Raw genomic sequence first — 26,358 nt, forward strand, 5'->3', positions numbered from 1 at the left:
TGCAGGCAACATCAGCATACTGCTACAATAGTTGGCTGTTGAACATCTATGAGCAGTGAAAATCTAACCACACAGCTCAATTTTTGTAGAATAATATGGTACGTGTGACACTATTTTTCAAATAAATTTAATAGACATTGTCATTAACTGTTCTAACACATGACCTATTTGTGTTACACTAATTCCACTCTTAAGTTGATGCATTGTTGTTGGTCTAAAACCAATACATGTTGAAACTTCCTGGCAGATTAAAACTGTGTGCCGGACCGAGACTTGAACTCAGGACCTTTGCCTTTCGCGGGCAAGTGCTTTACCGACTGAGCTACCCAAGCACGACTCGCGCCCCGTCCTCACAGCTTTAATTCCGCCAGTACCTCATCTCCTACCTTCCAAACTTCACAGAAGCTCTCCTGCGGCCTTGCAGAACTAGCACTCCGGGAAGAAAGGATATCGTGGAGACATGGCTTAGCCACAGCCTTGGGGTTGTTTCTGGAATGAAATTTTCACTCTACAGCGGAGTGTGCGCTGATATGAAACTTCCTGGCAGATTAAAACTGTGTGCCGGACCGAGACTCGAACTCGGGACCTTTGCCTTTCGCGGGCAAGTGTTCTACCAACTGAGCTACCCCAGCACGACTCACGCCCCGTCCTCACAGCTTTAATTATGCCAGTACGTCGTCTCCTACCTTCCAAACTTCACAGAAGTTCTCTTGCGAACCTTGCAGAACTAGCACTCGCAGAAGAGCTTCTGTGAAGTTTGGAAGGTAGGAGACGAGGTACTGGCGGAATTAAAGCTGTGAGGACGGGACGTGAGTCGTGCTTGGGTAGCTCAGTTGGTAGAGCACTTGCCCGCGAAAGGCAAAGGTCCCGAGTTCGAGTCTCGGTCCGGCACAAAGTTTTAATCTGCCAGGAAGTTTCATATCAGCGCACACTCTGCTGTAGAGTGAAAATTTCATCCCAATACATGTTTCACGTCTGAAAATCAGCCGTGGGCTGACTGTCTCGGGACTAAAAATCTATCCTTTATATATTCTCACAGTTATAGGCACTGAAACTATACATTGTTCGATGTTTTAACTTACAGAAATTACAATTAAAATGTAACTCTTTCAATTAACTGGATACATCTAAAAATTCATTCTTTTTAACAGTTCCTTTAACCACAAAAGTTAGGCTGAATTATTTCTTTAAATAATGAAATTAACAGATATAGTTATACAAACAATACTTTTGACAAACCTGGTAATTATTTTGGAATTAATTAAGGGCTGGCTTTGCTAATATGCTTTCGAATAGAGCTAAATAAATAATTTAAGAATCCTAGTAGTTCTTCTTCCAAATGTTTATAATTAATACAGAATTTATATTTGTTTATAAGTCAACAATAGAATCTGTCACAAAACAATTACTGATTTCACCCTATAACAAAAGTATTAACTAGTAATGGTAAAAATGAATTAGTAAATCAATTAATACACAAAACTAAGCACAAAATTAGACCTGGTGCTATATTCCTTAAGACTGAGGGCCAACCTTTCTCTTTTATGGAAATACAGATTATACTCATGCATGTTAATAATAATTAGGCAAAAATGAAAATAAAATGAATTTAAGGAGGCAGATGGCGAAACGAGAGGAAGTAGAGAGATCCCAGCAGGTGTACAATTATTTCCTGAGCCCCTTGTTTAACAAAATGAGTGTTACTGCTATGCCTGGGTGGATGATTTTCGCCAGTGGCTCATGTTCGCAAGATGATCCATTTTTTGAACTCTATTTCCAAATGAAGGATGTAAACTATCAACGAGTGCTAATTCTACCAACAGATAGATTTTGTGTGAAAAGCACCTAAGAAAAAAAAAATCATAAGAAAATTATAACGTGGCACATATTTGCAAAAAGTTATTTATAGTATCTCTTTACATTCACAAATGCTTGGTCCCACTTGAACCATCTTTGAAATTAATCATAAGGCTTTACAATAACACTCTACTGACTGAGATAGTTAATCTCAAGTGTATAAGCTTTCAAAAAGAGAATTTCATTAGTAATTGAAATACATAGCACTCTTATTGTCAGCAAGGAGATAGCTAAGTCCTGTGATATAATGAATATTAATGACAAAAGAATTGCAGGAAGCAAGAGCAAATGTGGGCATCACAGGTGAAAAGCAATTTGAAAAAATTCATCACTAGAAACAAATGCAATGTTTATTTTAATATTTCACTCTCCCATATACCTGTGTATATCACAGGTGGGTTTATCTGCCTCAGAATTAGACCCTAGGTACTGAACCCTGTGAGGGGTTTTAAATCTACAAATTTCAACATGCAACTCTTGGTTCTAATGACAAATTAATGTGTGGTTGATGGTGAAAAGGAAGCATTTCAATTGCAAAAAGACCAAAATATATACATGGTTAAATTGTAACCCCATGTGGAGCAGTGATTAGTGTTTGTGCTGTGAAGAGAGAAATAAGAGACTTCAGACAACTAGTAGAATGCCACATGTGAGGCTAAGAGCTCCTCTAAGACACTGCACCCTCCAGAGTTCACCACATGTAACCCAAATGTTAGTCGAGCACAAGTACCTGTATCTGTAACTGCAACTTACCTGCAAAGGAAAATGTTTTCTGAACCCTCAAGTTTTTCAAAACCAAATGGCCCCTTGTCCACACAAATACCAGAATCTCCAGTTTATTAAGAAAAGAAGTTCAACAAAGAAAACTGGACTAAAATTAGTGAACCAGTGAGAACTGTCACTATTTAACAAGCAAAGGTAATATTATGGACCTCAGTCTCCAAGGAGGAACCAAAAGCCCATTTAGAGTCACGTAGGTAAAGTGGCACATTTCATCTCAACTGAAGGAATGTCCTCAGCTGTTGACTTTTCCGTCTGTTTATCTGCCCCCACGAATCTCCACTCGAGCAACTATGCCCCAATGTAGATATAACTTGCAGACCAGAGAGACCCCAACAGGGATCTACTGAAATCGATGTTGACTAAAAGAAATTGGCTGGTGCGTAGCTAGATTTGAACATACAGTGTCCAGGACAGGGTGGTGTATATTATAAGTGTGATCCATGATGCCACCCATTCATACCAGAGATCACCGAACACCCAAAGAGTTAGGCTGCTCAATGGTAGAATGATGAATGTTGCTTTGCAGTCAAAGATAGGCAGGCTGCACTGCAAAAATAAAGATTAGACCATCAGGAGAGGACCTAACAATACACCATGGTAAGAATTTGTGAATTACGTTTTTCAATCCAGCTCCAAGGATATGGGAGTTGATCAGAAGGACTGCTGGTGTAGGTTGGTTTACATCTAAAGGTTGTTTGTTTTAACTTGAGAGAACTAAATATCTCAGAGGACACATCATACGAAAAAAGTTCTAGGTGAAAAATTAATGTTAATGAAGGGGACATCTGTCTGTTACAACTGGACACCTCCTAACCACTCCTCCTACAGGGGCAGGGCCAGCTGTGTATTTTCAAATGAGCAAACCCCACCCAGAACCAATTTTTATTGCATATTTGGATACTAGGCCAAAAAATATGTATGGTTTACTCAAACCATTGTTTTATTGTATTCTTTTCATGGCACTGTAATTGACAAATATCAGGTGTGCATGTTTTTCCTATTAAGAACTGATGGATTTGATTCCATATTTCCTTTATGTTGTAAATGTAAACCTTCATGCTCTAATGGTTGATATTTATGTTTGAAATTTACTTTAGTGCTGCAAGTTTGATTGTACAGTACAGTCTGGTTAGATGATGATGATGATGATGATGATTTTATGGTGGAGGGCACTAAACAGCTGGGTCATCTGGCTAGAAACCATGTTTAGTGTGATCTAAGAATGATGATGTGGATGTAATAGTTTTCTGTTCACGTGGAAATGCCTGATATCAGTGAGTCCCCTTGCCTCTCACCATTGGGGTGCTTGATTTCTGAGAGTATCCATAGCAGGTGCACCTCTCACTATCACTTCATGGACATTTTACCTTGTTACAATGGTTGTGGTTTGTTTTCTGCCAGCAGCCCCATGGCACCCAATGAGAATCACTGCAGTTGGATGGAAACACATACTGAAATCAGTCACCCTGATGGCGGGGTTTGAGAGTGGCCTCCAAATAAAGCATTCTCGTGGTTCGGGATCACACCACAATGAACTCTGGCAGAGGCCAATGTGTAGCCATATTATTTGTACTGTACAGTCTCATTTGCAACCCTCAGGTAATGTTTGAACATGAACTGTTAAATGTAGCACCAGATGTGTCAGTTCTTAATTTCAGGAACAGGCACACTTGATATTTGTCATATACAGCGCCATTTACCACAAACAGGAAACAATGGTTTGAGTAAACTGTGTGTATTTTTTGGCCTAAAATCCAAATATGCAATAAAAAAGTGGGGGTTCCCATTTGAAAATACAAAGTTGAGCCCCCACCCCCCCTCCCCCGCCTTTGCAGTAACGGTGATCAGGAGGTGGTCAGCTGTAGCACAGACAAATGTCTCCTTTAATAATATCAACTTTTGACCTAGAACATTTTTAATTTTTGGGATATTTGTCTCAAGTTAAAACAAACACCATGTGGATTTCACATGTAATTATTTTTTTGTTTAACTTGTCATAGTACAGACAGTGGTTAATATAACATCTGATAGCAACAAATGTGCACATTCTTAGGTCATATAGTAAATGCAGATAAAGGTGCATTTGGAGCAGACAACCAAGAAGAATATAGCTGCTTATCTCTGTGAGAGAAAACACTTAGCCTGGTGCTAAGGGTACAGCCTCCAAGAACCAGATGCTGTCGAGTATGGTATGAGGTTAAAACAAAGGAAAGATAGTGCCCATAAGTAGTTACAGCAGTTGCCTAGAAAAGAACTTTGAATGAATAGTGAACAGAAACCAAATGAGTGTAGTCGTAGAAGCAACTCTTCCAGTGTGGATTCAGGAAGTATCATTCGATCCTAGATAAAATGACGCTACTCGAAGTCTCTATACAAGAAGGTTTCCTACCTAGATGTAGATAGCAGAACATTTTATGGACATTCTTAGACTTTGAACAATTGTATGGCAATGAAGAGAAGATAAAATTTCCAGTTTCACAACTGGGGTTTTCATAGGTTACCAGTTTCATTGGAATCCCACTTTACAGAGGGGTAACACTATTAACATACAGGGGACCTGCTATTCGGCAATTTCCAATAAGAGAATCGTGTCTCATTTTGATTGCCTCGGTCTTTGTTATTGCCTTAGACAGCATAACAAGCACCATGAAGAGTTAAATGTAGACAGTTTTATACTTTATTGCTCCGTCTTTAGCCTTACATACACAACCTGTCAGTTATCCTTACGTACACAACTTGGCAATTATAGTTGATGCTTAAGAGGCATACAATAGACAGCTCTGTAACTTTTCAGCTGATGACAGTGTGTGTTCATTTTAACAATAGTCTTACAATTTTAATGAACCAGAACTGCATTTTAATGGTGTCAGTCTCCATTTTAGTCAGTTAGTTAGGTCCCTGTGTCTCATATTTTTTATCTATGGCTAACAAAGCTGTAGACTCTTAAAGAAATAATACTTGAGAAGCTTAAAAATTTTAAGTCTTTTGGTATAAAGGTGAGGGACACAGAGAGGTCCTGCCTACAGTATTTTTATAAGACATTTATCTGGTCCCATCTAAACCAAGGGTGTAAGATTTGTGGTTCAGCCTAAGCTTTGTATCCAATAATGTTAGACACAGTGTACAATGTGGGCATTAGACAGCCTTTGTGCCAAAGCTATTGGGAAACCAATTAATATTTGATGAGAGCTCATGACAAGATAACATTCCATCATTCCATAAAAAAATAAATTGGTTAAAGTGTCTTCAGCATCCACAATCATTGCTCATTCTCCACTGTAGTCACTATTCCGGAACTGCTCATAAGCTGCAGTGACATTAGGAAACAGCAGAGAACAACATATTCAGGTATCAGTGTTCTCCCAGAGTGTTGGAGTAAGCAGCCTACTTGACTGAGCAGCACAAGTTTTAAATGACTTGTGTTCAACAAGTTGAATGCGGCTGATTTTATGTATCGGCTGTTGTTCCTTTGTATTTTAAATGAGTCCTGTAATGATGTACCAATTTGTACAGATGACTTCAAGCAGCGGGACTTCGCTGACTGTTCAATTGTTTTCCCAGACAGCATATTAAGGATTTGCCTAACATCAGTTTTCACTGTCTTTGATGCTTTGGACCAGAAGAGCTTGTTCAGAACAGCTACAGTACCCTGTTTTCTCTACCTAATTGCAATTTTATTTATGTAGTTTACAAGTACACATAGTAAACTGATACCAGCTGAAAGAGATTGAGGTAACAATTTTCCATCACAGTTTGATATCCAAAGACTTCAGCCAGTTATTGCTGCAAGTTGGTATGCAAAGCCTATCCAGGCACCCATGAATTTTCTTTACAGAAACAGGATTGAAAGGTATCATTCTATCTGGTTGAAGTTGTGGTACCAATATTACAGATGTAACAGCCTTAAGGGCATGTGATGAAAATCCAGCACACCAGTGCATGAGGGAAAGAACATGGCTGGAAAAGAGAAAAAGCACACTTTAGGTAATTAAACTGAGCACCAGATTTTGCGTACTTCCACCCAGTCATTCAGACAAAGATATTTTAGCTTGTTTCTGTATAGGGCACTGCCCTTTAACCCATAGCATCCTCCTGCCTCATGGAGATCCTGCGGAGTGCAAAACATGTGACATCAAAATGACTGTTAACCCTAATTTTACTGGATGTTAATAGCATGCTAACAAGAGGACATTAAATGGTTTGACTGAAGACATGCCCTCTATCTTAAGCAGTGACAAGTAAAGTTTATTGCAGGTTTCAAAATTTTGTTAGGAATTGTGTGTTCTCAATAAGTTGTTAGGGAGCACATTTTACCTGTTCAGTGGCTGTAGTTTTGTTATACTAGTTGTCAACAGGCCACAGCTATTTGGCAAAACACTTTAGTACTTTTATTAGGCTTATCCTATTTACCCGCCAGGTTAGCCGAGTGCGCTAATACACTGCTTCCTGGACTCCAGTAGGTGCACCAACCAAGAATCAAACCCACCCTGCAGATTAATGATGAGGGCCAGTGTGCCGGGCAGCCTGGATGTAGTTTTTAAGCAGTTTTCCACATCCCACTAGGTGCATACTGGGCTGGTCCCCATGTTCCGCCTCAGTTACATGACTCGCAGACATTTGCCGCACATTCGCACTATTTCTTGATTTACACTAGACGCAGACAGTGGGGTACACTAATTCCATCTGGGGGGGGGGGGGTGGTATGGGGTGGTGGCAGAAAGGGCATCCGGCCACCCCTTTAAATTAACCATGTCAAATCCGTACTTTACCCTGCCGACCCTGCGCATGATGCAGTAGCAAAAGAAGAAGAAGGAGATTAAGTTTATCCTATTTGTTGAAGCAGCATATCATCTGAAGACTGCTGCATGTGCCGCTGCCCCCCCCCCCCCCCCCTATTTTACACACACACACACACACACACACACACACACACACACACACACACACAGAGTATTTTGTCATTCCACATTAGTGTGAGCTTTGCCTGTTAGTAAATAATACAGGTAATTAAGTTGAAGAACCTTAGAAAGTCAGTAATTTCCTCAGTCTACTCTGCAAAACATACTTTGTGGCACCACATTGCACTTGTGGAAATCCGCTGCATGTGTCTATTGTTCACTGTCCATGAAGTGAAGTGCTTAGGTTCTCCTGCAAAAGTGTGTTAGCAGATATAAAGTGCCCATTGTATACCAGTCGGCTGTCTTTGAGTTAGTGCTACTGTCTGAATAGACTAAAATTCATTTAATTTGTGTTATCAAAGGACTGGATCTGGGGCTGAGCTGTTTGTCAGCATTCTAAGAAAATTTGAAAATATAGATTGATGCAGATCATATTTTCTTTAGTTTTGACTTTGTTTTTCTTAGTTTTTGATTTTATTATTGTGGCTGCTTTGGGTCACTTGGTATGATAAGGGGAGGGGGGGGGGGGGGGGGGGGAGCGGAGGTAAGGTAAGGTAAGGTAAAGTAAAGTAAGGTAGGACGACATCTCCACTGCTTCCCAAGCCTAGTTACATCCCTGTTGTGTAGGAAAATGTGAATCTCTTAGCAAGAATCCTTAACCTAAATAATTGTTCCATATTGAATACCACAGTATGTAATTTAGCCTAATATCTGGTGGGCTGATATCAGTTTACATATGTAGACTCAGATTTACAATACATTGCCTGCTACCAGCCATTTGATAACGGATGAATGCTGTAGTATTAATTTCAGATATGCCCATTTTTGTATGAATTACATATCAGTATTGTAGTTCACTCCTAAACACTTAAGACTAGTGAAAACTCCCTTAAATATTATTGCAGTACAATGTCAGTTTCTCCACACAGCTATATCAGACATTTTGTTTTGATGGTAAATTAATGTACAATAGAATTCAAGGCTATATATTCCATGATAATATTTCAGATGTCCCACAAAAATTTAGCTCCACAAGTATGACAAGCAGTCATTGGATTTCCTGCTTTGTGGGTAGATGATGTGCGGAATGCTAAGTTTCACCCTTTGATTAATTTCTCTATGGTGTTGACCTGTTCTGGAGCAACTCTCTTGGTATTTTAGTCACTCAGCTCTTGAGGCATGTTTGCTAACTAGTGAGACTACATAATCTAGAAATTGATTGCACTTTGAAACTTCCTGGTAGAAAAGAGGTGTGTTGAACTAGGACTCTAACCTGTATGTTCCCGGGTAATGTCTTATCAATTGAGTTATCTAGGCATGTTTCACAATCCACCCTTACAGCTTTAGTCCTGGTCTGGCACGGAGTTGTAATGTCTTGAGCTTGAACACAGCTCATAAAGTAAGTTACATAATTCAAAATTACCTATTTCTATTTCATATATTTTACGTTTATGAAAATATTGTTCTCACTAAATAGAACAGAATTGTCCCAGATTATGCTAAGCCTTAATAAGGAACAAATGGTACCTGGTTGAAGAAGAGCATGGCATACAGCTGTCAGCATTTTAGTATTATAACCGGTTTGTTATCAGCAATCTTCACAGTATAAAAAAATCAAATATTACTGTTACATCAATCATAGACATGGCAAGGTTATTATTACAGATTTGTATCTCACCACAACTTAAAAAAGAGGAATATCCAACAGACAATACATAATCAAGATGAAGTACTATGACTTCACATCTTGAACGCTGCCATTGTACTTTCTCTTGATTAATAAACGTGATTATTAAGTGTCAACATGACACATAACAATGATTTTTATGCTGTGAAGATAGTTCACAGATTGGTTTTAACCTTCTATATTACGAAACAATACCATTGTGATTTTTATTTGTGTGTTTGGGGTAATCTCATGAACTACTGTAGGGATTTTGATATGTTTTCACTGGCAGATTGATCAACGAGGAAGATTTATATATACAAAATTTATTACTACTAAGTAATGAGTGTGGAATGTGTGTTTCTATCTGCTCTATATATAATTGGCATTTGGAGAGTCGTCTTGTGGTAGTGATGAGAGCTGAAAGCTGGTCAGCATGAGAGGAGGCAGTATTCGGCAGGAAAAGTGCCGCAAAGTAACAGCCGCCGCAAGTCCAGATAGTAGTGAAGCTAACCAGGATCTAGACATACTATAAGTGTAAGTTCTCACTGCGTCCCCCTCCCCCCCTCCAGTATGCTCAGGAACTACAGAAAGAATTTTGATTGAATTTCAATAGACAGACTGAGTCACGAGGAAGGCTCGTGTAAATCATTCACATTAAAAACAATACGTCCAGTTGTAGATACGTAGTGCCATCTGTGTGAAGCCAGGGTGAGTTATTAGTAATAAAAAATAAAACAAAGACTGCTGGATATCATACAATTCCTAAAATATATATAAAAGCTGTTGCCAGTTTGCAACAAAGATGTTTCAATTCTGCCCTAGCCAGACACCTGTACACTCCAATATGACTGTCAAAAAGGTGGTATTCTAAAGAGTGCTCTTGGATACTACTTTCTGCATAACCAATATTTTGCGTTAACTTTAAACAAAAAGTACAATGAGTGACAATATTATTAGTCCTTTGATTTCCATTTTGTGTATCTCTTTAAATCTACAGCTGTAGTCTGTCTTATTACTGTAGTCTGTCTGATTAAATTCAGACTTCTGGCATCACAAAAGATTGAATAGTTCTTTGAATTGCTCCAAGAACATGTCGTCATTGGCTTTGCTTATTTCCTCGGGATATATTGTATGAAAATGAACACAAAATACAATTGCATTAATATTTCATTTATTTGTCACTCCTCCATTTAGAGTCCTTACATTTACTGCAAAAAATAATTCTGTGATTACAAATTTTTGAATATTAATAGTTACTCAATCTAACAAGCTTCTTCCTTTTTTTCTTTTTTTTAAAGGCTGATAAAAATGTGTTTGAAATCTTCCTAAAAGAGTCTCCATTCCTTCGAAACTAACAATACAACCATAGAGCAGATTCAGCTTAAATTCACAGTAAGTAGTATTGATAGCAGTTGATCACTGCCAGGGCAAACACCAGTCACCGGGAGTCAGAGTATGCAGGACTGAGGACTCATTCCCGGACTAGGAGGATGTAACACCAAGATGCTGTTCTCTTAAGGAGGGAGCAATGTCGCAGAAGAAGCTGAGTAGCACAGTCACTGTGGTGTAATGGTTATGATACTAGACTGTTGCATGGAGGGTCGTGAGTTCAAAACTCATCTGAACTGTAAAACTTTAATTTCTATATTCGGTTCGGTACATTCTAGAAGTATCCACAAATGTCAAGAATCATTATACTGGAATGTTCTATATGTGCTCTCTCATCATACAGACCAAGTACAGGATCAGTCGTCAGAGCTTTACGCAGTACATGGAAAGAATCTTGTTGAGCTCCATCCCAGATAAATTTAGCATTGGCTTTTAACAACTCTTGGAGTGGCCCGGCTTTGACACAAAAGTTTTTGATAAAACGACAGTAATAAGAACATAATCCGAGGAAGCTTCTCACATCTCTAATACTTTTAGGAATAGGAAATTCTGTTACAGATCTCACCTTTTCTGGGTCTGGCCGCACACCTTCGTTTGACACAAGGTGTCCACGTATTTTGATTTATTTTGCTCCAAAGATACTTTCTTAGATTAAGTCTCAGTCTGTCTTGTTGGAGACACTTAAGTATAGCCCTCAGTCTTTTTACATGTTTATCAAATGTCTCTGAGAAAACTATAATGTCATCTAAATAACAGACACATCATCCACTTTAGGTGACTTAGAAGATTATCCATCATCCGTTCAAAAGTTGCTGGTGCATTACACAAACTAAACGGCATTACCTTAAACTCATACAGGCCCTCAGAGGTGATGAATGTAGTTTTCTCACGATCAGCCTCATCTACTTCGATTTGCCAGTGACCCTAGTACATGTCCATGGTTGAGAAAAACTTAGCCCCCTTCAGACAATCTAGTGTATCGTCAATTCATGGAAGGGGGTAAACGTCCTTTTTAGTTATCTTATTAAGCTTCCTGTAATCAACACAAAAGTGCCAACTGCCATCGTTCTTCCTGACGAGAACCACTGGTGACAACCATGGGCTCTGCGAAGGCTGAAGTATCTCATCTCGTCTAGCATAATCTTCGAGAGACCACAATCTATAACTGCCTGAGGAGCTTTCAAAAAGTCCCATCCAAGAATGACGTCATGACTACACTCTTGTAAGATGATGAATTCTAAGGGCTGCGTATGGCCACTTATACCCACACGAATGACCCATCTTCCTGTAGGTTTTACAGATTTCCCACTAGCCACCTTCAGCAGAGATGTATTGTTGTCTACGAATACGGTTTTCTGCAACTTATGACGGTACTTCTCTGAAATGACTGAATATGATGATCCAAAGTCCACAAGAGCTTGGGCTGGTCAGCCATCCATAAGGATATCGACGTAGTTTCCTATCATTTTTGTAGTGATCAACGGAGGATTTTCATCTTCGGCGGCCTCACCTCCAAGAAAGGTCACACCCTTTAGTTTTCCAAGATGCGGTGACAAGGCAATCGGCTGGAGCTTCTAAATGGTGATGGAGACCCACGTCGTCCTGCACACATCTTGTTGTTCATCTTCGTCGTCCAGGAGTTGGCGTCGGCTAAGATCGGTCTGCTGTCTTCTGGTGCGGGCGTCATCAAATATCTGCTGTCTTTCTCGACAATAGCGTATCACAGTGTCGGAGTGGAAACATACTGGTTGGTTATCCTGGGTCCTCCAGACATCAGTCTTCCTTGGTGCCCAAACAGTTCCCTCATGCGGTATTGTGGGAGTGCAACTTCGCCTTGGTCTCGACTTTTTCACCATTTTAAAGGGAAATGAAAGACAAGAGATTGGGTTCAATGTCTGTTCCACTTCCTCCCTTATGACCTCTTGAAGTGTCTCAGTTTTTTGCTCACTGTGCAATCCAAGTGCCTTCTGAGCTTCCTCTCTCACTATCTGACGAAGAACACTTGTGAAATCAGTTGCTTCCTCCATCACAGACATTGATATGATGTTTGGAAGCCGTTCAAATTTCTTGCTTGTAGTTCTTTTTTGGTGCATTGTCTCGATATACTGGCATCATTTTATGAAGTCGTCTGCTGTCAAAACCTCCTTCAAGTGTAGGGCTTGATCCATGTCCTCAGCAACACACTTCATGAGATGAGATGTGCTTATCTTCCTCCTTCATTCTAGGATCCACTATTTTACACAGCTCCAAGACGTCATGAATTTAGGATGCTGTAGTTTCCCCTGGACACTGTGCCCTGCACTTTAATTTATCTGCAGCCTTGCACTTCTGTCATTGTGTGTCGATGAAATACTTGCGCAGTTCTGCCTGGAATACTTCCCAGCTTGTGAACTTCTCCCTGTTGTTCTCATACCATTGCTTGGCAGTGCCCTCCAAGTAAAAAAATATGTTAGCTAGACACATGGTGTCATCCCATTTGTTAAATTTGACTATACGCTCATATACCTTCAGCCTCTTGTTTGGATCTTCGTCACGTCACCAGAGAACCCGGAAGGATATCTCGTGTGGTGGCACACAGTTGGTGCCATTGTAACGTCCTCTTCTTCCTCTGTCTCCAATAGATTGCGATCTATTGAATATGGCTTGAACTCTGGTTTCTCGCCACATAAATGGCGGCTCTGTCATGGCCTGATGGGAGCCCCTGTGTCGTCGATAATGTGCGCTGTCACAAGTTCCAATATCCAGTGCCTCCACCAGAATAATGTCACCTAGAAGAAGGTGTAATTAGATGAATGATGAACTCTAACTTCACTTAACGAAGGTTTATTCAGCACTTGCCCATACAAGAGCGAGGAGTGAACTGCCTCTGGCCAGAACACATACGGTATATATACAGTTACAGAACATTCCAATAACTATAATTCTTGACATTTGTGGATACTTCTAGAATGTACTAAAACCGAATATAGAAATTAAAATTTTACAGTTCAGGTGAGTTTTGAACTTGCAACCCTCCATGCAAGTCTAGTATCATAACCACTACACCATGCTGACTATGCTACTCAGCTTCTTCTGCGACAATATGATCTCAGTTGTGCAACTGGATTCACAGTTTCCTATCGGAGAGGTGACTGTTTGTAATAGTTGATGGCAAGTCATGAAGTAAAGCAGAAGTGTTATAGGCCCTCTGCTATTCCTGATCTATACGAATGATGCAGGAGATAATATCAGCAGTCCTCTTAGATTGTTTGTAAATGAGTGTGTTTATTTACCATCTAGTAAAGTCATCAGAAGATCAAAAGCAATTGCAAAATGATTTGGGTAATATATCTGTAACAGTGTGAAAAGTGGCAGTTTTCTTTGAATAATGAAAAGCATGAAGTCGTCCAACTTTTGGTGCCGTGATAAAATTACACAAATCTAAAGGCTGTCAATTAGGGATTACAATCACAAACAACTTAAATTGGAACTATCACATAGATAATGTTGTGGGGAAGATGAAACAAGGACTGTGTTTTATTGGCAGAACACTTAGAGAACACAACAGATCTGAAGTGAAACTTAAAATTTTCCTAGCAAACTAAATGTTTGAAGAGCTTTTGGAATTACAACTGTTCATTGTAAACTTCCCTCCATGATATTTCAACTGAACACCTGCCAGTCCTATTCAGGTGAGCCATCAAAGACTGATGAAAGCGTTCTCCCCTCTGTCCTATACGGTTCGCTGAGAGTATTGTGCATGCGTCAGAGACACGGTGACAGATGAACCACACTGCCCAGCGGCAGTCCTCGCTGATGGAACTGCAAAAATCAGGTGTCTTCAGTGTTGCCACTCGCAGCAGCCTTTGGAGTATTCTGGCGTCTTCATCTGCAGCAAATCTCAGAGATGAGGGAGTCCATCCATTACCCAGCTGGTAGCTGCTGTCATGGTTCATTAGATTTTCCGGGATGCGTATTTCAATGGATTCTTTTATAATGGAGTCTCAAAAAGATGTTGCTGTGGCTAAAATTAATGTTTTTGTCATATTTCATTGAATGCTCGTTGGCGATACAATATTTAGCAATTGCAGACTTGCTGGGTTGCAAAAGGCGAGTGCAACATTTATATTCTGTGCCGTGTTCTTCCACGGTGCGTGTTGTTTGTCCTATATAGGCCGTACCACACTGGTCAGGTATTCTGTAAATTCCCACCTTCTGCAATAACAAATTATCCTCCACGGATCCCAGCAGCTCCAAAATCTTAGGTAGTGAGCAGAAAATTACTTTCACTTGAAAATTACTAACGATTCCTGCTATTTTGTCAGAAATATTTCCCAGGAAGGGAAGAAAAGCTAGGGACTTTGCCGATGCATTCTCCTCTTTATCCATTCACCGGTTCTTGGTTTTAGCTGAGAATGCCCTGTTAATTTGCCAGGTAGAGTATCAATTGTCTCTGAATGCTGTCTTTAAATGTGCAAGCTCTTTAGGCAAACTACCTGCATACGATGCTGTATGGGCTCTGTGTACAGTGGTTTTAAGAAAAACTCATGGTTTGGGATGGTGATGGCAACATGAAGAGTGTAAGGACAAATCGGTATGAGTGGGCTTACAACAAACAGAATGTCCCAGAGAGCCATTACTTCTCTATCTTACCAAAACATCCAGGAATGAGAGACAACCATCTTTCTCTAATTCCATTGTAAATCGAATGTTATCATGAATGGAGTTAAGATGATGTAAAAACTTCATTAACTTATCTTCTCTGTGGTGCCGCACTATGAAAGTATCGTCCACATACATCCCCCCACAAAAAAAGAAATTGTTGGTTTACGAACCACTGATTCAAGTGCTCTTTCCCCAAAATCTTCCATAAAAAAGTTAACCACAAAGGGGGACAAGGGGCTGCCCATGGTGACACCATCAGTCTGTTCAAAATATTCTTTGTTGAACATAAAATAGGTTGAGCAAAGAACTTGCCGAAACAAAGCAGTGATGCCCACCTGAAATTGTTTACCAATCAGTGCCAAGGAATCGGCAAGAAGTACCTTTGTAAAAAGAGATACTACATCAAAAATCACTAAAAGATCTGAACTACTTAGGTGTAGGGCCTGTTGATAAAATTTGCTGAGTTCTGTATATGATGTGGACATTTGCCAACCAATCGACTCAGCAACAAAGCAAGATATTTTGCAAAATCATATCTGGGGCCATCAATATTACTCACTATGGGTCGTAACGGAAGACCATACAGTCTTGGTGGTAATGCTGCCATGTTGTCTTATCCACTTGATGGTCTCTGGAGGTAATGAGGAATAATTCAAGAGTGTACATGTCTTTCACTGCACGTTGTCTTCCATGCAGTGGCAGTCTTAATAAAATGTCATGCTGGTAAATTTTAGTGTTATGCCACGGTTGTGACATCTCGTTAACTTTTTCATTTAGGATTTTGAGGAAAGAGCACGTGAATTAGTGTTTCTTAAACCAAGTGTTTTTTGGAGGTACTTGGGTGATACTTTCACAGTGTGTCACCACGGAGAAGATAAATTAATAGAGTTTTTACATCATTTCAACTCCATTCATAAGAACATTTGATTTACAATGGAATTGGAGAAGGATGGTTGTCTCCCATTCCTGGATGTTTCAGTTCGACAGAAGAGTGATGGCTTTCTGGGAATTCTGTTGATTTTAAACCCACTCTCACCGATTTTAACTTACTCTTAAAGTTGCCATGACCCATTCCAGAACATGAATGTGCTTAAAACCTAAGTACACAGAGCCCATACGGAGTCGTACGCAGAGTTTGCCTAAAGAGCTTGCACATTTAAAGAAAGCATTCAGAGACAGTGGATACTCTGCCTGTCAAATTAACGGGGCATTTTCAGCTGAAACCAAGAACTGGGAAATAGATAAATAGGAGAATGCCTCAGCAAAGTCCCTAGCTTTTCTTCCCTTCCCTGGAAATATTTTTGATAAAATAGCAAGAATCCTTAGTGATTTTCTACTAAGATTTTGGGCCTGCTGAGACCAATGAATGATAATTTGTTATTACAGAAGGTAGGAATTTACAAAATACCTGGCCAGTGTGGTAAAGTTTATATAAGGCAAACAGCATGCACAGCGGAAGAACACTGCACAGAACATAAATGTTGCACTCGCCTTTTGCAACCCAGCACGTCTAACAGCAGAACATTTAATCTCCAATGGACATTCAATGGGGTAAGACAATACATTAATTTTGGCCACAGCAACATCTTTTTGAGACTCCATTATAAAAGAATAAGTTGAAATATATGTCGTGGAAAATCTAATGAACAGTGACAATAGCTACCACCTGAATAATGCGTGGAATCTCGTCATCTCAGAGACTTGCTCCAGATGAAGATGCGAGAATACTCTGGTGGCTTCAGCGAGCAGCAACGCCAAAGGCAGTTGATCTTCACATTTCCACCAGTGAGGGCACTGCCACCGGGCAGTGTAGTCAATCTGTCACCGTGACTCTGATGCATGCATGCATGCATGCCAATACTCTCAGTGCTCTATATAGGGTGGAGCAGAGAATGTCTGCCTCAGTCTTAAATGGCTCACCTGAATATGACTGGCAGGTGTCCAGTTGAAATATCGTGGAGTGAAGTTTATGGTGACTGGCCGCAATTCCGAAATTTCTTCAAACATGCAACAGGTCTGCTAAAGACTGCCTACACTACGTTTGTCCCTCCTCTTCTGGAGTACTGCTTCATGGTAGGAGACCCGTACCATGTAGTATTGACAGAGGACATTCAAAAATTTCAAAGAAGGGTAGCTCCTTTTCTTTTTTATCATCACAAAATGGAGAGAGAATGTCACAGATATGATCTGCGAGTTGGGTGATTAAAACAAAGGTATTTTTCATTGTGGCAGGATCTTTTCACAAAATTTCAGTCACCGCATTTCTTGTCCAGATACACAATTTTTTTCTTTTTTTATGCCACCCTTCATATCTAATAAAATCAGATAAATCAGAACTTACATGGAGAGATTTAAGCATTTGTTTTTCCCATGTGCTGCTAGAGATTGGAACGGTAGGTAAATAGTTTGCAGGTGGTTCGATTAACACTCTGCCACACACTTAAGTGTGAATTTGAGTAGTCATATTGATGTATTTTGGAGCCAGAACAAAATAACACACACAGTAAAAAGATTTGTAAAGACTTATAACATTCTCCACAGTGAAATATAACATTGCAACGTGCAGTGTTAGGTTTAAGGGGTGCAATTAATTAAATTAAAATTTTATGCATTTCCATTGACAGCCAGCTGTCTCTTGACTGCTTTCTCACAAATGGATTTTTCGCAGTTGTTGCAGTGGGATAAGACGTGAAAATTACATAAAAACATGTTTCTTCTGTTTCACAGTGATTCAAATTAACATTTCTCCTTTACTTGTGCATTTAAAGTATGCTATATGTGTGTGATTTCTTTTTTGTTATAGATTGCATGCCTGGGGGGACAACTTGGAAGAAGCATTTGAACAGTGTGCAATGGCGATGTTTGCTTACATGACAGAAATTGAATATGTGGAAATGAAGGAAGCACAAGAAATTGAAGCAACTGGTCATGATATGCTGTCTCTGCTGTTCCACTTTTTGGATGAATTTCTTTTTCTATTTTGTGCTGAACCATTCTTTATTGCAAGGGTAAGTGCATTTACATACCTGAGTCTATTTTAGTCCATTGCACTTAGAGGTGGCATTTGGATATGAAAATCACACTTTGGAAGCTCCTGCCCTTTTATTTGTATCACTTTGGTCCTTGTCCTGACTTGCAGGCTGCATAGGGAACAAGCTCACAAACTTCTTTCTTAGTATCCTTTATTGCTGGGTTCAGGAAAGGTCTGTGACAGTTGCAGGTTAACATAAAAGTTGACTAATGTGGAACAAAGACCACCCACATTCACACAACAGTATATAATTCAAAAAACGTGTGTGTACATGGGGCATGCGCGCACACATTCAATAAACTGATACAGAATTGAAACACTTAATGTACATACATACCTCATATGTGGTATTTTGGACAGGACCTTTCACTTGTATGTGGAAATCTGAAGAATTTGAAACAATTGCAGATTTTTTTTTTTTTTCAGTTACTGAAGGATATACCAATATTTTGTAACAAAGGAACCAATCTATGTCAATATCTACACTGAATGTTCGGTAGTGGTTTTTGCCACTTGCTCCAACATCTTTGCATTTGATTTTAATTAACTATATTGTGAGATATGAGAATAAGACTTTAAAGTGGAACAGGAGAAATGAAATTTTATGTTTTAGTTTACAAACAAGGTAATAAACTTCAGTATACCTCTGAGAGAATAAATGTATAAGATAGAAAGGGGAACAGTAAATGAAGTTTAGGATATAGTTTTGTCCATAAGTACTCTAACATAGCTGCTCCAGTTGCACATTGATTTATTACAATGACCAATTAGTGGCTAGTCATTCTCAATTAGTATGAAAAACTGTACATCTAATGAGTGTCTGCTGAGTTAATGTCCTCTTAAAATAGTTTATTTCTGAGGAATATACAAGTAGATAACATTCAGTGTGGAGCAGACACTTAAGTTGTTATAGATTCATCATCCAGTGGCGTGTTCATGTGTCATTAAATACCTCAAAAACCACTATTCTAGATGGACACCAATGCTGCAGACAGTCATTAAGAGTACAACTTTTCATACAATCCAGTCATTAGTAACTAGTCAAAACCAGTCAAAGCAATAAATCAGTGTACCACTGGAGCTGCTTTATAGTCCTTAAAAGGAGAAAATTGAGAAATTTTATACTGGAAGCTGTAAGATATTGTTTGATCAAATACTAGTTGGTATGACTGCATATTGAATAATGGTATTAGATACTACTTGTTTCGTTCCGAATATTCTTCTTCCTTTATTGTAAGTGACATTCATTCACAGTTATGTTTGTAACATGCAGGAATAGTGAGTTGTTCTTGCAGTATTAAAACCAGAATTAACAGGAAGAGTGAATGATTGGTTTCATCAGGCCGGGCCTGTTTGGAACATAAGCCTCGCCATCTAATTCTGTTTTCCCACCATATTTCTGTGTTCAATCTGGTCAAGCCTGAGGTTACTTTTTAAACACACACCTCCACACTTTCAACCAGGTAGTCCTTGGTCTTTCTCTTGGTCATTTCCTTCACACCCCCATTTCATGTATCTTCTTGGGAATCCTCTTTTTTTCCAGTCTCTTTAAGGGCTCATACCATGTTAACCTTGATGTTTCTACCATGCTGTGCAAGGGGTTCCTCTTTCACTATTTCCCTTACCCTTCAATTTCTCATCCTCTCTCCCCTTGTTAATCCTGTTTTCTTTTGAGGAACTTCATTTCACATACATGCAATCTGCTTGCAACTCTTTCCTTTGTTTGAGATGCATGGATCAGTATTGGGATGTAGTAACTTCTATATGTTACTTCTTTGCATTTTTGTGGGATATCTTCAGTGCTTCTGCCTGTCTGCCACATTTACTGACATCTTTCTCATTTCTTCCATTTTCCACCGTCGCACTTCCCAAGTACTTGACGCTTTCCACCTTCTTCAATTATTCACCATCAATCCTTCTTTTGCTAGTTGGTCCATCTTACTTTCTAGATGCAACCAAGGTCTCAAATTTGTTTACATTAAACTAGATTCCATGCTGTTTCACAGTTTCTTCCCAAGCATCCAGCTGTTTCCGAATCTCCTCCTCGCTGTTTCTCCGGATCGTCAAGTCATCCATGGACAGCACAGCTTTCATCTTCTCCAGTTTTTCCTGCCACCTTAGTTGCTATTTCATACAAGACTACAGTGAAGGGGAGATGTGACAATGCACTGCCCTATTTCACACAAATTTGTCCTTTCATTTCCCACTTTCACCCAACTCAAGACTTCCACAGTACATCTCCTCCACTCTTCTTCTTGCCTCTTTCCACTTCCTTCTTTTCTAGTGCTTTGCAGACCTTTCTTTGACAGATACCATTTCTGTATCGAGAATGGCAATTACTGGTCATACCCAAATTCATAGTGGTGCTCCTGGATCACTGCAGATATGAGGTCAGCAGTTGACCTCCCAGGTCTGAAGCCATGTGGCTTCTCTCTCAATTTATTTTTGACCCTTGTTTAGATTCTGCTCTCCAGGATCTTTTTGTATACCTCAGCACAGTGTGGTATCAGTGGACTGACTGGTTTGATGTTTCTAAAGTGATCTCACCACAAAACAGGTTGTTAAATTTTCTCACCCTTAAACATAAAATGCCATATTGTTATATTTATTACATGTGTTGTTGGAAAGATACTGTACTGTTAAGCAGTTTTAACTTACTGTTCAGAAGAAGTGAGAACAAGTTTTATGACAAAAGTAAAAGCCACAGGATTCTATAAATCCTGCCACAAAAGGAATGGATAGTGCAAAGGATTTGTGAACATGAGTACAGGGTACCAATTATGTTCTTTTAGTCTATTAAGATATAAAAGTTAAACATAACTTTAGATATCAACAGTTGATTCTAGATGTTATCATTCTAATTGAACATTCCTTCCACTACTTCAGTACAAATCATTACAGCTGTAAGAGAGCCCAAACATTAGTCTGGGACTCAAAGAAATGCTGCCAGTAGATCAGACTTAAAATCTTAGTGATCTGCTGCTGCAGGATTTGCAACCAAGTCCCAAAATTTGAAGCAGTGGAACTACGTACACAAAACTACTAACACCTGAAATTGACAGCAGTGAGATATTCGGGATAATCCTAGTGTGTGTAAAAGGAGAGGTCAGTGGGAAATGGAGGTGGTGTATTTGTAGGCAAGAAATTTGTATCCAGTGAAGTAGCAATTGAAGCTGCATTAGAGTGTTTTGGCAAGATTCAGTATCAGTGGTGGACATACAACCCTCTACCAACCATGAAACTAAAAACTTCGGAGAAAACCTCAGTTTGCTTGTATGTACAGTTTCCCAACAATACACCCATAATTGGAGGAGGTGTTAATCATCCAAAAATCAACTGGGAAATGACAATTTAGTTGGGGAGTGTGACAGGACATTCTGAAAAACAATACTTAATGCTTTCTCTGAAAATTGCTTAGAACAGGTACGTTGAAAGCCCACTCACAATGGAAATACATTACATCCCATTGGCAAGAACCACTTTGAGAGTGTCCACATACAAACTGGTACCAGTCACCATGAAGTAGTTTTACCCATATTATCCTAGTACAAAGAGAAACTAAAACAAGGAGAAAAAGTACACTAAGTAAACTGGATGAGAGATATTAGTTTCATCTCTCAAGACTTCACACATTCATCTGTAGGCAGGTTCATACAGCAAACATGCTTAGCGGCCAAAAGGGCAATGTGTGAAGCCTTCAGTGACTGCCATAGTGGAATCATATTAAAATACCTCTCACAAAACTCAAATAATTTCTGGTTCAGTTAAGGCTGTTAGTGGTTCCAAAGTTAATGTTTGAACACTGATGGATGAAACAGGAACCAAAATTTAGGATAATGAAGCAACTGTAGAAATGCTTGTTAAAAATGTTCTTTTAAAGAGAAAGATTTAGCAGTACTGCCATTAAACAGAGACAGTACTACTAGATCTTTCTTACCTCTGCCAAGATGAGTGGTAGAGATATTGTCTGATTTTGTATAGGATTTGCACCTGTGTTAGTCCTTCTCTTATTCACCCCCCCCCCCCCCCCCTCTCCTCCCTCCGTAGGTTGAAGGAAAGAATAGGTCACTGTCTGTGAAGTGAGTAACAGAAGTGATTCACCAAACTTCCATCCAATATGTTTTACGCCCATTTGTTTAGAGAATCTTAGTAGATAATTCAGGCTAAAACTTAATGAGGTATCTTGAACAGATGGAGTGCCTCCACGCTAACAAGTGTTGATTCCAGAAATGTGGGTGACGCAAAAACCAATCTGTGAATGGCATTCTGAAAGTCAGCAATCAAGGTAATAAGGTAGATGCACTATTTTTTTTTTATCCCATTAAGCACTTGGCTCAATACAGTACCAACATTCATTGACACACAAGGGTGTATAAAGTGATAATTGTTGAACTGGTGATTTACTGGATGGGGAGTAATCAGCAGGTGCAGAGGTAACTTCAGATGTGCCACAAGGAAGTCTGCTAGGAAACTTTCTGTTCATACTGCATATTAATGACCTTGCAGTCAATATTAATAGTATCCTCAGACATTTTGCATACAAAACAGTTATAATGTAGTACTTTCTGGGGGAAAAGCTGCACAAATATTCAGTCAGATGTTAGTGAGATTTCAAAGTGCTGCAGAGATTGACAACTTGCTTGAAAAAAAAAAAAAAAAAAAAAAAAACCACTTCCATATCAATACAAACTTATATGAATCCTTGGGAGTAACAATCACATTGCACTCACAGATAAAGCATGACAGCTCTTTGTTGACAGCATACTGGGAAAATGTAGTTACGGTTCTGGATCTACAAAGGAGATTGCTTACAAAACTCTTGAGCGACGCATACTAAGATATTGCTCGAGTGTGTTAGACCTGTATCAAATAGAGCTGAAGGATTACACAGAGGTGATGAAAGTTATGGGATAGTGATATGTACATATGCAGATGGGGTAGTATTGCATACACAGCGTATAAAAGGGCAGTGCATTGGCAAGAGTTGACATTTGTACTCAGGTGATTCACATGAAAATGTTGCCGACATGATTACAGCTGCACGATGGGAATTAAGACTTTGTATCTGGAGTGGAAGTTGGAGCTAGACGCATGGGACATCCCATTTCAGAAATCGTTAGAGAATTCCATATTTAGAGATCCATAGTATCAGGAGTGTGTCAAGAATACCAAATTTCAGGCATTGGCTCACACAACACTTCGGCTGAGAGCAGCGGCTTTTGCGTAGTGTTGTCACAGCATTTGCATAGAGTTGTCACTGCTAACAGACAAACACTGCTGCTGAAGTAACTTCAGAAATCAATGTGGGATGTAAGATGAACATATGCGTTATGACAGTGCTGTGAAATTTGGTGTTAATGGTCTATGGTGGCAGACAACTGACCCAAGTGTCTTTGCTAATATTTCCTGCAACACCTCTCCTGGGCTCGTGATCATATCAGTTGGATCCTGGACTGTGGGCTGGTCATACGAGTCCTGATTTCAGTTGGTAATGGCTGATAGTAGGGTTAGTGTGTGGCGCAGACCCCACAAAGCTGTGGACCCAAGTTGACAACAAGGCACTGTGCAAACTTGTGATGGCTGCACAATGGTGTGCACTGTGTTTACATGGAATGAACAAACCTCAGGTCCAAGTGGATCTATCATTGACTGGAATTGGTTATGTATGGCTACTTGGAGACCATTTGCAACCGTTCATTAACTTCAGATACCCAAAAAATGATGGCATTTTTATGGAGGACAATGCAGCATGTCTCCGGGCCAAAATTGTTCGCAATTGGTTTGAATAACATTTTGGACAGTTTAAGCAAATGATTTGACCACCCAGATTACCCAACAGGAACCCCATTGAACATTTATGGCACATAATTGAGAGGTCAGTTCATGGTCATAATCCTGCACCTGCAATCCTTTCACAATTACAGACCGCTATGGAGGCAGCATGGGTCAGTATTTCTGCAGGGGACTTCATGCGACTTGTTGAGTCCATGCCACATCGAGTTGCTGTGCAATGCCAGGCAAAAGGAGATCTGAAACGATATTGGGAGGTATCCCACGATTTTTGTCACCTCAGTGTATACTGAATATCTATTAAAAAGGGGGGACAGCCCAGTTTATCTCAAAGGAGAGCACCATGGAAATACAATTAAAGGTTTCACAATTGCATTTCATGGCCACTGGCGAATCTCCCATGCTGTACAGTTATTTCCTCATACATTTCATCCAGAGCTGCTGTGCTTGACATCTTCAGAGGTGCTCCTTGTTCTGCTGAGTCTTGTTAATTGAGGGGTCAGATGTTGGAGAGGGCATAAATACTGTGGATGAGGGTTGTAGTCGAAGTTTGCATGTGATTGTCAGAGATAATCCTTGTTAGAAATAAAACTTAGTTATAGACTGTCATCTGTCACAGATAAAACACATATATTGATTCTGTAGAGCAGTTCTGCCAGTATCACTAAGTTTCGTTGCTTCTTCTTCTCTGATAAATTTATTCTCATGTTTGTATATTTTGATGGTTCTCCTCTGTATTGATATTTAGCTATTGAGAATAAGTCTTCACTGTAGAAAAAATTTTGATTTTGGAAAACTCCACTTCATGATTTCCAGACTGAAGAGCACACTCTGATACAGCTTTTGACTCTAATGTTTACAGAGCAGTGGAGAGCAGTTTAAACAAGACTGGTTCACCGTATTTGACACTTATTTAAATAAGAAATGTTTGTTTTATTCATCATTACTTACATAGGCTGATAATGTATTCAATTTGTGAATTACTACGAACTTTAGCTGAGCACAGTGTGGAGTCATCCATATCAAACATTTGTTGGTCATTGTTTCATGAAATATAAATGATGAGTACTTGGCAGTATTACTGTGGCAACTAGATGTGGCAGAAGGAATGTTGCAGTGTTGTAGTACAGTAATCTTACATATGAAGTCCCCTTTACACCGAAGTGATCACAAACCAATAGAGTGAATGTTCATTTGTGTGTACAGTATGCAAGGATTTGCCAGTGTGTACCATCCATACTTGTACTTGCGAATAGGCATTTACACTGGAGTGAACAGAAGAGAATATGAGGTAACCAAGTAGACATGCTATATTGAGTGGTTTTTGTATTTATACATGTATATTCCAAAAGTCCAAAGAATGTCATTTTTAGTATGGTTTGTTCTGTTAACGTGTCGGGAAATGTATGTAAGTGTGAAATGCGAAGAGGTAGTGCACTTGACACTGACTTGCAGTTCCAGCTTTCCTTAGAAGTATTCCAGAACATTCCACACATGCAGGCTGATGCTTTCACTGGTTTAGCGGCACCACTGTTTAAGATAGGAAAGTTAGATTCGGTGCAATATTTCTGAGCACACAAGTTAGAGTATGGCGCGGGCCTGTTGGCAATAAGTTACACTGACCAGCGGTTACGAAGTAGAATTGAGGCCACAGGGCCATCGAACCGCTGAAAAGAGTAAACGCAGCACTTTGCATGGTGCAAGTTACAGACAGAAGGGGCCCACTTGCCCGACCTAGGTGTTAAGAGTACATGACTTGGAGCGGCGTGTTAGCAAAACAGAGGCGTACAGCCGCGTATAAATAGGTGCTGATTTTCCAACGGGGGATTCAAGTGTGATAGCTCTCCTGGACAGCAGGGCCATGTCACACCACCAGCTACATGCAGCAGCAGCTGGGGTACCAGCATTCCACTCCAAGGTGGGTCGCTGGTTCGACCCTCTGAGGCCAACGTGGGTTCTGCAGCCAGCCAGTGGTGGACCACGCCATGGCTCACACTGTGGGCAGTCTTGTTGGCTCCCAACACATGCTGGATGCATGCTGAGGCGAGGGCCACAGATTTGGCTCTCGGATCGTAGGTGCTTGTTGCTGCGATCCTAACCATGTCTGAAGAAACACGCAGCAGCCCGCCCTGCGAGTGGTGTTGAGGCAACAGGGACGCAGATCGCAGAGTCGACTGCCGCCGCAGCCTGACGTCGTCACAAGTCTGCGGCTGTAAAAGGCCAACACACCACAGGACGTTGCACGGGTAGCTGAGGCAGCCATTCTACACAAATCCGTTTCGCAGACAGCAAAGTGG

General features: G+C 39.9%; 1 protein-coding gene across 1 annotated transcript in view; it reads left to right on the plus strand.

Moving 5' to 3' along the window:
- The window catches only part of LOC124596552 (protein archease-like), a 116,071-nt gene that overhangs the window by 69,641 nt on the left and 20,072 nt on the right, over positions 1-26,358 (plus strand). Inside the window, exon 3 of the mRNA XM_047135736.1 lies at positions 18,044-18,248. Within this exon, the coding sequence (XP_046991692.1) occupies positions 18,044-18,248 (205 nt within the window). The remainder of the gene's footprint in view (positions 1-18,043; positions 18,249-26,358) is intronic.

This window comes from Schistocerca americana, chromosome 2 (genome assembly GCF_021461395.2).
Source record: "Schistocerca americana isolate TAMUIC-IGC-003095 chromosome 2, iqSchAmer2.1, whole genome shotgun sequence".
Lineage (NCBI taxonomy): Eukaryota > Metazoa > Arthropoda > Insecta > Orthoptera > Acrididae > Schistocerca > Schistocerca americana.